This window comes from Bos mutus, chromosome 16, assembly GCF_027580195.1.
Source record: "Bos mutus isolate GX-2022 chromosome 16, NWIPB_WYAK_1.1, whole genome shotgun sequence".
Taxonomy (NCBI): domain Eukaryota; kingdom Metazoa; phylum Chordata; class Mammalia; order Artiodactyla; family Bovidae; genus Bos; species Bos mutus.
Genome location: NC_091632.1, coordinates 55,602,956 through 55,615,061, shown reverse-complemented (window position 1 = coordinate 55,615,061; position 12,106 = coordinate 55,602,956). Strand labels below are relative to the sequence as shown.

General features: G+C 36.6%; 2 protein-coding genes across 4 annotated transcripts in view; both read left to right on the top strand.

Annotated features, from left to right (window-relative positions):
* Positions 1 to 7,345, top strand: part of AHCTF1 (AT-hook containing transcription factor 1) — a 94,720-nt gene extending 87,375 nt beyond the window's left edge. For all 3 annotated transcript variants that reach the window (XM_070385380.1, XM_070385379.1, XM_070385378.1), the window contains exons 34-36: positions 1,892 to 2,025; positions 3,089 to 3,171; positions 5,375 to 7,345. In XM_070385380.1, the coding sequence (XP_070241481.1) occupies positions 1,892 to 2,025; positions 3,089 to 3,171; positions 5,375 to 5,564 (407 nt within the window). In that variant the 3' untranslated portion in view covers positions 5,565 to 7,345. The remainder of the gene's footprint in view (positions 1 to 1,891; positions 2,026 to 3,088; positions 3,172 to 5,374) is intronic.
* Positions 6,675 to 12,106, top strand: part of KIF28 (Kinesin-like protein KIF28P) — an 82,454-nt gene continuing 77,022 nt past the window's right edge. The window contains exon 1 of the mRNA XM_005893392.2: positions 6,675 to 6,881. Within this exon, the coding sequence (XP_005893454.2) occupies positions 6,675 to 6,881 (207 nt within the window). The remainder of the gene's footprint in view (positions 6,882 to 12,106) is intronic.

Here is a 12,106-nt window from a genome sequence, read left to right as displayed (position 1 = left end):
GCACCCATGACACCCAGATAATGAGTAAATAGTGGTGTCTTGGAGCCTATTCCCGCTGGCTGATGAGAGCCAATTGCTAAATACTCAGGAATTTTTTTTGAGCCAACCATGGAACATTTATAGCACCGAAATAGGCAAATGCTGTAAGTCAGAGCTGTGTTTTTGTTGTTGTTGTTGTTTTCTTTCCCAGAAAGCTGTTTACCAGTACATTACTATAGGACTGAATCTATAGGACTTTTGAACTTCCTAGCCCTTAATTCTCACCATCAGAACTTTTCCCCAGGAAGCTTACAGAAGTGGGCAAGAAACTGACATACAAAGAAATATAATCAACTCTTGTCTGGCTGTTAGAAGCATATGGAAGGAATGTGGAGCTAAACATTTTTGCATGTGATAATACATTTTTGTTCCTTTGGGTGCAGAGGGAAACTCAGTGAGGAATATGAGTTTGTCTTTGAAAAGCCAAAGAGGCTGTTGCTCCAGATAGCCTGGAAGGAGAAAAATAGAATGTATCCTTTTTATAGAATATAGGTTTGTTTGTCTGTTTTTTTACCTACAAAAGAGGAGAATTACTACCAGTGCTATTTATGCCACTTGTCAGCTGGGAGCAGAGAGGACTTTTATTTCTGACCTCACTCCTCTTTTTTCTTTTATTAAGAATCACATGCTTTAAGAGCAGAATTTGGCATTTCATAGAACTCTTGATTGTCCCAGTAGATGAAATAATATTGAACTCTATAATTTGGAAATTTTCTTTCGGAGATTGGTAAATTACATTCTTTATATTCTTTAATAATATAACATACAAGCATCTATAAAGCACTTACCATATACTAACATTATTCTAATCTTTAATCTTCACAGTAATGTTAAAGCACTATTATGAATATTATAGCAACTGAGGCACAGAGAGGTGTAGGTGACTTGGTTTTGGTACCACAGCTTATAAATCCAGAAGCTAGGATTGAACTTCTGGCAGACTGGTTCAGCTGTACCCTGCCACTTCCATAATTGCATTGCTAATCACCATTAATATGAATGGTGATTCATTCAAGAATGTGATAAATATTTTTAATGACATATTTTCAACTAATTCTTAAACTGTTTCTGTTTTTCTGTGGAATATCTTCCTATCAATCTTTTTCTATATTATTACTTTCTCTGCTTGCTTTTTTCCTTTTATGCTGTGGACTTATGTTCCTCTTGCCTGGAACAACTGGCTCAGAATGAGCTGAAAGGAAAGAGAGTTTGAGTTCTACTTTGTTAAGAAAATCGCTTTTTAAAATAAAACCCTTTGCAGCTGGAGAAGTAGGAATTAAGGAACGAAGTAACACCATGGAAATATTTGCAGATTAGGTTCCTTACTATCATAATAAAGTGAATATCACAGCAAAGCATATCACGCAAATTTTTTTGGTTTCCCAGTGCATATAAAAATCATGTTTACACAATACTACAGTCCTGTGTGATAGTATTAAAAATAGCTCATTGGAAAAATAATGCTGATCATCATCTGAGTTTTAAGTGAGTCTAATCTTTTTGCAACAATCAGAGATCACTGATTACCATAGCAAATATAGTTAATAGTGGAAAAGTTTGAAATATTGAGAGAATTACCACAATGTGCCAGACAGACATGAAGTTAGCAAGTGCTGTTGGAAAAATGGCACCAATAGTATACTTGCCACAAACCTTCTTCACCTTATTTCAAACCTTCAAATATGCTGTACCTCACCTCTTTTATTGTGCCTTGCTTTATTTCCCTTAATCGTGCTTCACAGGTGTTACCTTTTTTTGTAAGTTGAATTTATATGTGTGTGTGTGTATATATATATATAAAATGCACATACATATATATGGTGTTTTGTTTTTTGTTTTTGCCTTTCTTTAGCTAAAAAAATAGAGGCTCCTGCACAGCTGCAAGAATTAGTTTCAGACTTACCTTCTCAATTTGTCTCCTCACCTCCTGCTTTAAGGACCAGGCGGAAAAACCCATTGAATACATCCAAACATACAGATGGACTGGTAAGAAATACATGATTTTATTTGTATGCATGCTTTTATTTTTTAAGCAGTGCTTCCTAGGTGAACTTCTTCAAAAACAGCAGGTGTTTATACTCCAAGACCAAAATTATCTTTTGGGGATCCTAGCTTTAAGATAGATTGGTATATTACTCTTGGTGTATTATTGGCAGCTGAAGTTGAAATTGCCTATGGGAAAGGTTTTAAAACTGTACTGTCCCATAAGCATTACTTGAATGTATTTATTTAAAATGCAGGTCCCAGACCCCCTGGAGTGTCATCCACAGACCGCACTTGGAGAGAGTGTGTCACAGTTGACTAGTTGCATGTAACTCTACATTTAAAATAGTTTATGGATTAAGTATGAGCATGAGACCTTTATATTTACCAATCTTAATTCATGAGCATTTCTTGAATTATCTGCTATGAGCCATTACTATGCAGTGACAAAGATGCAAAAATAATTCAGGCAGATTCCTTGTTTTTCAGGAGTTCAGTTTAATTGAGGAGGCAAAAATACAAATAATTATTTCACAGCATGATAATCATTTATACTCAGATAACGCTGCAGACAGAAGGTAAAGGAGACAGGCACTGCTGGAAGAGAGGACAGCAGATGCAAAAGCACAGAGGCCTGCAGTGCATGAGGACGGGGGTGGGGCTGTTTACAAGCCAGCAGATAACCATGTGCATGTTTTAAGTAATTCCATTGAAGATGAGTTCTAGGGAGGAAAAAATATTTGATGGTGGTCTAATCCGTATGCAGCAGTCAGAGCCTGGATTTGGACAGAGGCAGTGGAACACCGCAGTGGACAATGGAAAGACTCCAGAATAAGACTGATAAGATTTGGAGATGAATTGAACGTGTGGGGATGAGGGGTAATGAGCTGTCCTAGATGACCAAGGTTTCTACCAAAAAAATACAGAGTCCATTTGATCATTTATTGAGGTTAAATTCATTTAGCACTGTCTGACTATAGTCCTTGACTCAGGATAGAACTTTTCCAGTTTAAATTTTGAATATTTAATTAGCTAATGTTGATCTTTCAAAAATTTTAACCCATAGGAAGATGATGGTCAAACAACTGAAACTGTGGGAAAGCAACAAGTGAAAAGAATCAGGACTGCAAAAACAAAACAAGCAAGCAAGTAAGACTTTTTCTAGGCTGTAATTTTTATTTTCAGTTTTGTTTCATAAAATTATATTGGTGAAGACTCTACTTAAAAGAGAGAAATGAAGCTCATCAGAAAAAGGTCATTCTTTGGGGCATTTACATGCACTCAGTTCAGTTCAGTCGCTCAGTCGTGTCCAACTCTTTGTGACCCCATGAATGGCAGCACCCCAGGCCTCCCTGTCCATCACCAACTCTCGGAGTTCACTCAAACTCACATCCATCGAGTCGGTGATACCATCCAGCCATCTCATCCTCTGTCGTCCCCTTCTCCTCCTGCCCCCAATCCCTCCCAGCATCAGAGTCTTTTCCAATGAGTCAACTCTTCGCATGTGGTGGCCAAAGGACTGGAGTTTCAGCTTTAGCATCATTCCTTCCAAAGAAATCCCAGGGCTGATGTCCTTCAGAATGGACTGGTTGGATCTCCTTGCAGTCCAAGGGACTCTCAAGAGTCTTCTCCAACACCACAGTTCAAAAGCATCAATTCTTCAGCGCTCAGCCTTCTTCACAGTCCAACTCTCACATCCATACATGACCACAGGAAAAACCATAGCCTTGACTAGATGGACCTTTGTTGGCAAAGGAATGTCTCTGCTTTTGAATATGCTATCTAGGTCGGTCATAACTTTCCTTCCAAGGAGTAAGCGTCTTTTAATTTCATGGCTGCAATTACCATCTAGATTTAAATGCAGAAGGTTACTTTCTTATATAGCATGAAAGTCAGTTCAGTTGCTCAGTCATGTCTGACTATTTGCAACCCCATGGACTCCAGCACACCAGGCCTCCCTGTCCATCATCAACTCCCGGAGTTTACCCAAACTCACGTCCATTGAGTCGGCGATGCCATCCAGCCATCTTATCCTCTGTTGTCCCCTTCTTCTCCCGCCTTCAATCTTTCCCAACATCAGGGTCTTTTCAGATAAATCAGTCTTTGCATCAGGTGGCCAAAGTATTGGAGCTTCAGTTCCAGCATCAGTCCTTCCAGTGAATATTCAGGACTGATGTTTAGGATGGACTAGTTGGATCTCCTTGCAGTCCAAGGGACTCTCAAAAATCTTCTCTAACACCGCAGTTCAAAAGCATCAGTTCTTCAGTGCTCAGCTTTCTTTATAGTCCAGCTCTCACATCCATACATGACTACTGGAAAAACCACAGTTTTGATTAGATAGACCTTTGTCAGTACAAGTAATGTCTCTACTTTTTAATATGCGTTTTAACATAGCATGAAAACCCCTTCTTTAAAAAGGATGAGTGAAGGGCTTCCCTGGTGACTCAGATGGTAAAACATCCACCTGCAGTGCGGGAGACCTGGGTTCGATTCCTGGGTTGGGAAGATCCCTTGGAGGAGGGTATGCAACCCACTCCAGTATTCTTGCCTGGAGAATCCCCATGGACAGAGGAGCTGTCCGTGGGGTTACAAAGAGTTGGACACGACTGCGTGACTAAGCTCAGTAGGGTGGGGGTAGTTGAATACTCAACAAAGCTTTGTTTTTTCACAATGAATTTGGGGAGGGGAGTGCAATGTTTCACCTTTTCTTTAGTGAAGAGGGATAAAACTATCAATAAAAGTCATTAAAAACATAGAAGTCCTGTGATTATGTCACTATTAGCAATTAAAACTTCATCCATCACAAAATTACTCCCATTTTGGATATATTTTGCTTGGATATGGTTGAATTTCATAAAAGTACAAAGTAATTCATTTTATCTTACTTTAAAAACTGATTTAATGAGAGCTTTTGACTATAATTAATAACACTACATATAAATTGGCTTTGTGTATATGTGGAAACTACTTCATATTTTGGAATACAGACATAGTTTCTAATTGCTAGTATTTGAGAATTCCCATTTCTCATATATTTTATGGCCCTGCTGGGCTCTCCTTATGGCCCCTCCTTGTAAACCAGTAGTATTTATTAATGCATATGAAATATTTAAACAAAAATGCAAACAGTAATTATTTTGAGGATCCCAAACATAGATGATAATCTCTATCATGTGAATCTTTAAGTGCTTCAACTTAGTTTATTTGACTAAAGTTTTATTTTACTTCTCCTTTATAAAATGAAAGCACTAGAAAAAGGTAATACCTAAGATTTCTTCATATATTGGGAAGTGGACTACATTTTATACTGTGTAACATGTTTATTTTTACTTGAGTTGTATCTTTATTTCAGAAACACAGAAAAAGAAAGTTGGTCACCTCCCCCGGTAGAAATTAAGCTGATTTCTCCCTTGGCAAGCCCAGTTGATGGAGTCAAGAGCAAACCAAGAAAGACTGCAGAAGTAACGGGAAAAACTGTTGGAAGGAGCAGGAAGAAGTTGTCTTCTTTTCCAAAGCAAGTTCTACGCAGAAAAATGCTGTAATTTTTTCAAGTTTTTTAATGTACACCTATTTGTAAAGTCATCAGAATTGTGTGGATTATTAAAAATCATTAATTTGGAAGAAAATAATTTATATAAATTATTGTAAATTTTTGTAAACAATGTCTTCAATAAGTAAAGTAACTCCATATGGAGTGTGATTCTTTTAGTCCAGGCAGTTTTTTCTATTTTATAATAAGACTTCATACATTTATATAATATGTAAATATGGCTTATTGGAATGTTAAATAAAGTATACTTTACAGTAGTCTGTGTCTGTTAGATTTTTGAGATGGGATTTCTGTTTTAATAATGATTTTATATGCTAGTAGATATTGGTTCCGTTTTCTTTGTCTATAGTTAAAAGTATTAGACCAGTTTGAAGATGACTGAACTGTTTTGTTTTTTTTTTAAGTTGCTATTTTATAATTTATGCACTTTGCTTCTGTGATTAAGACTTCTAATCTTAAATTGAGGAAGGCTGTTACTATGTTGAAATTGAATTATGGGCATGTAATTCTGCCACTTTTTTTGTAGTTTAACATATTTTGTGTATTCTACCTCAAATTAGTAATTTTCCAAGTAATGCATTGATTAAATATAATGTTGGCATTTCTTGTTCAGCAAGTTTAAAGGCTATTATCTTTAAAGTCTCTTAATTATTCAGAGACTAATTATCCAGGTTAGACTGACCGGTTCACTGCTCACTAGCAACTTCTTAAAGGGGTTTGAGTAGTAAGAAAGGAAATGTGTTTTTTTTTTTTAAAAGGCTGTTTTGTGGCTATTCAGTGCACTTTGTATGTGCCTAATATTAATAGAATGAAAAGTCTGAACAAATTTTATAAACGTTCTCGCTGTGAAGGAGCTTGCTACTGAGTCACAGAAATCCCTTAACATTCATTCAGGTTTTAAAATGACAAATTCTCATAGGACCTCAGGCACAGAGTATTGAGGATGGGTAAAGGGTGTGAGTAGATGTGGAAAAAGGAAAAGAAAAACCACTCTGTTTTCTGCAATGTGACTGTGCAATTAAGTGGTGATACTTGATGTGGGCTATACAATTCATCAATAAATAAGTATTGTAAAATTATAACAGGTAATTGATAGTGTGTAATGAATGGACCATTAATAATTGATTGTCTAGAAACAGCCTGCTTTTGTTGGCTAAGCTTTCAGTGTTTCAGTGTGAAGCATAAGCGGTGTACCTTCTACATTATTTTTCTACCAAATAACAGTACAAATAATGGGAAAATGATGAAAATGCCTATGCCAAGTACTGAGAGTGTGAAAGTAGCAGTACGAGTGCGGCCTTTTAGTCAGGTTAGTGTTAAATGTTACATTGCCTTGTTGAAAGTTTGACTATGACTTTCATTTTATTAATTTTTTAAATAATAATTATCAAACTTGTATTGAAGCTGCTTGTCCTTTACCGAATATTAAATTTATTTAAATGAACTTGTTAAATGAGTAATTTAAAGATCTAAATTAAACATAATTCAGAAAACAATTTCATTCTTTTGCACAAGTAGCACAATAAAAAAAAAATTGACAAGAAAAATGTTTTGTCAATAATTTTTTAAAGCAATGCAGTTTGGTGAATATAGACATGTGCTATGTGTTTTTACGCCCCCCCCCAAAAAAAAACAGATCATAAGCAAACAAATTTCCAGTTCTGAATGAACTCTTATGTATTTTATATGCTTTTATGTATAATTGTATTTGTATAACTTTTTATGAAAATACCAGTCATTAAACTGTTGCTACAACATTTAGGAAAAAATATGAGTTATACTTATTCTGGGACCTTTAGCAATTGTCTGTCTTTGATTATCAACGGAGTAGTTGAATTTTAAGATAATTGTGAACAGTTGATCCATTCAGCGGACTTTTGCTTATTTGTTGAAGATCAAACACTGAACTAGAAACTGAGGATACAAAGGAAAGTCGTCGTTCTCAACAGCGTATAGTCTTATGTATGTTAATGGTTTATAGCAATATGTACCATGGTAAGGTGAATCATCTTGGTACCCAGAGAAAGATTGGGTGCAGTTCATTCTGCTTGCACAGAACTTGAAGACTTCCTGGAGCTAGAAGAATTTGAAATGGCCATAAAGGAGATAAATAAGATTTGGATAAGAGTATGCTGAAACAACATGCAAAGGCTTATTTGATAATAATTAATTCTGAATGGGATACAATGTAGTGATGACCTCATATTACATCTACTTTCCCCCTTGTGTAGTTTGCTGCTTTTACTCTCGTCCGTTAATAGAAAATATTGCTTTGCACATACTCAGTTGATACCAATTCTGTCCTGTCCCTTAACATTCCTCTATATTACAGAAAATACTTCAGGAATCAGGCAGACATATGATTAGATAACTTTATAACTAGACACAAGTGTGGTTATGTCTCACTGTAGTGTAGCCCCTAATTAAGGTTTCTAAAGTGGCATAGTTTCTCAGGGAACAGATTCAAAACATGTCATAGAGTTAATGTGTGATTAAATTAAATGACCACACTGAGGGACAGTTAACTAGGATATAGAAATGGGCAGTAAAACAATTACATAGTTAGGGCCCCTTTGATTCATATCTACCACCAAAGTTGATTATCTTAGACTGGAATAGTAGGAAGAAAGAAAATGAATTCAGGAAATGGTTTGAGGGTAGCTCTAGATCACATCCGGACAACTATTAAACCGCTTTGGTGACCTAGACCCTGCCTAGTTTTCTAACTTCATATCCAGTGTTGCTTTCGCTGTGGGATCAGAAATCCAACTTTATGAGACTTCCTTTGTTGTAAGACAATGTCTGTCTTTGGGGGTCCGGGGGCATACTGGGTCTTTGTTGCGCTGCGTGGGTTCTTCGTTTCTGTGCTTTTTGTTGCAGTGTGGGCTTTCTCTAATTGCAGCAAGTTGGGGCTACTCTAGGTGCAGCGTGTGGACTTCGCGTTGCAGTGGTGTCTTGTTGCAGAGCATGGCTCTGGAGCTGCGGGCTTCAGTAGTTGCGACTTAGCCCGCTTTAGAGCACTGTCTCAGTGGTTTTAGCACACAAGCTTAGTTGCTGGCAGAATGTGAGATCTTCCAGGATGGGTCAAGGATGAAACCCATGTTCCCGGGGGTGGATTCTTAACCACTGACTACCAAGGAAGTCCCGACTGTCAGGAGCCTTTGAAGTCAGATGAACATGAGTTCAAAACCTGACTATCCCTTACCTACTGTGTGGCTTTGAGCAAGGTTTTAAGCTCTGAGCCTTGATTTCCTTGAGTCTAAAATAGAGATGTTGATACCTCACAGGATTGCCGTTAGAAACACTAGTTTGAAGTAATCTGTAAATTACTGAGCACAATGTTCGACACGTAAGTACTTTTAATATTAGCTGCTATAGTTATTTTCACCATCGTGTTAGTCACTCAGTATCTGACTCCTTGCAACCCCATAGACTATGGCCTACCAGAGTCCTCTCTCTGTCCATGGGATTTTCCAGGTAAGAATACAGGAGTGGGTTACCATTCCTTTCTCCAGGGTATCTTCCCAACCAGATTGAACACAGGTCTTCCACATCGCAGGCAGGTTCTTTACCATCTAGGCCACCTTTTAAATGGTTTTATTGAGATAATTTACATAGTACACATTTAGCTCACTTATGGTGTATGATTCAGTGACTTGTAATGTATTCACAGATGCAACCATCACCACGATCAGATTTATAACGTTTTTAATCACCTCATTTCCCTAGTCCTAAACAAGCATTAAACTAATCTCTGTTTCTGCATAGTTCCCTGTTGTGTACAATTCATATCAATAGAATTATATAGTCTTTTGTGACTGGCTTCTTTCGGCATAGTGTTTTCAAGATTTATCTATGTCGTATCATATGATATGACATACTTTTATGTTGTGTCATCTATGTTGTATCAAAAGTTCATTTCTTTATGGCTGGATACTAATCCATTGTATGGATATACCACATTGTGTTCATCCACTCCTCAGTGAATGTCAGGGTGGTTTCCACCTGTTCGCTGTTAGCTATTATGAATCATGTTGCTATAAATATTTGTTTACAGATTTTTGTGTGGACACAAGTTTTCATTTCTTTTGGTTATATACCTAGGCATGGAATTGCTGAGTCATTCAGTAACTCTGTTATCTTTCAAGAAATTGTCAAGACTTTTCCAAGCAGCTGCACCTACTTGGAAATTTTTATATTCCTACTAGCATTGTATGAAGGTTCCAGTTTCTCCAGTCCAGGCCAACATTTACATTATAGCCATTCTAGTTGGTGTGAAGTGGTATATCATGTTTTTTTGATTTGCATTTTCCTGATAACTAATGATGTCATGGGTCTTTTCATGTACTATTACCCATTAGTGTGTCTTCCTTGGGGAAATGTCCATTCTGATCCTTTGTTCATTTTTAAATTGGACTATTTATCTTTTTATATTGAGCTGTTCTTTACATATTCTAGTTACAATTTCTTATTAGATATACAACTTGCAAATTTTCTCCCATTCAAAGGGTTACCTTTTTATCCTTTGAAGCACAAACATTTTTAATTTCGATGAAGTCCATTTTTTAAAATTGTGCTTTTGGTGTTTTATCTCTCTTTGCCCACTCCAATGTCATGAAGATTTATGTTTTCTGTTTTAGTTTTAGCTCTTATATTTAGGTCTTTGGTCCTTTTTGAGTTGCTTTTTATATATCATGTGAAGTAATGATCCAAGTTCATTCTTCCGTGTGTGACCATCAAGTTTTCCCAGTGCCATTCCTTGTAAAGGCCATTCTTCATTTTGGCAGCCTTGTTGAAAATCATTTGATCATAGACGTTTGGATTTGTATCTGGACTCTCCACTTTATTACATTAATCTGTATGTCTGTCTGTATGCCAGTGCCACACTCTCTTGATCACTGTTGGTTGTACTAAATTGTGAGATTGGTGTGAATCCTACTTTTTTCGTTTTGAAGATTGAAGATTTTGGCTATTCTGGATGCCTGTCAGGTCCATATGAATTTTACAATCAGCTTGTTAATTTCTACAAAGAAAGGGGGCTTTTGATAGAGTTGAATTGAATGTTCATCTGTTTGGGTATTTTTCTCCTAATAATAGGCTTCCCTGGTGGCTCAGAGGGTAAAGAATCTGCCTGCAATAATGCCAATTCCTTCGATCCATGAAATGGGATGTTTTTCTAAATTTTAGATCTTAGTTTCTTCCAATAACGTTTTGAGGTATTCAGGGTATGTTTTGTACTTCTTTTGTTAACCTTATTCTTAAGTATTTTATTCTTTGTGGTAGTACTAGAAATGAAATTTTCCTAATTTCATTTTCAAATTGTTTAAAGTGTATAAAAAGTCTATTGTATATTGATTTTACATCCTGCAACCTTACTGAACTCATTTACTAGTTGTAATAGTTTCTAGTGGATTCCTCAGGATTTTCTAAGATCATATCATCTGCAAATAGCTATCATTTTACTTCTTCCTTTCCTATCTGGATGCTTTTGTTTCCTGTTCTTGCTTAATTTCCCTGGCTAGACCCTCCCATGCAATGTTGAATAGAAACGTCACGAGTAGAAATCCTTGTCTTCTTCCTGATCTTAGAGAGTAATAGTCAGCCTTGGCTGTTGAAGTTTTTCGTAGATGCCCCTTACGAGATTGAGGAAGTCCCATTCTGTGGCTGATGTGTTTTGAGTGTGTTTATCATGAAAGGGTGTTGAATTTTGTCATATTCATTTTCTACATATTGAGATGATATGTGATTTTTTTTTATTCTATTGATACATATTACATTGATCATTATTTTAAAGTGTACCCAAGATTTGTTTTAATCAGATATAATAAGGTGACAGATTCAGTGATCACTGCCTTATAATTTTCAAGAGAAAGGAGCATTCTACGTAGCCATACAGGGAAATATCAAAGTTGGTCAGAAGGCTGGAGGAAAGGATGCCTGGCCCACACCCTTATTGTGGTTTCCACAGGAAGGGATGGGCAACGCACAGTAGGCAAGTTTGAGCAATTTTTGGATTGGATAGTTAGTATAGTTTCCTTGGACTCTAGACTTCAGTTGGCCAGGTGCAGCCTAGTTGTCAGGTACCTGGTTTTGGGGTAATGTGAGTTGGGAGAAACACTGGCTTGGGGTGTGAATTAGATAAAGGGATTAGATAAAGGCTTGGGATGTGGCCTTCAGATTGGTTGATATGCACGAAAGGTTAAGTTGTTTGCTGTTTCTGAATTCATGGATGTCAAAGGCCATAAAATTGAAACAATAGAAATGTTTTCAGATGTTAAACCCAAGCTTGCATCCCTAGGATAAATCTCATTTGGTTATGATATATAATTCTGTTTATATGTTGCAGGATTCACGGTAGTAATGATTTGTTGAGGATTCTTGCAGTATCTTATCAGAGATACTGGTTTGTAGCTTTATTTTCTTGAGATATCTTTGTCTCTACTTAGTATCAGGGTAATACTGGCTTCATAAAAATAAGTTAGGGAGTATTCCCTTTTCTATGTTTTGGAAGAGTTTATGAAGAATTGGTATTAA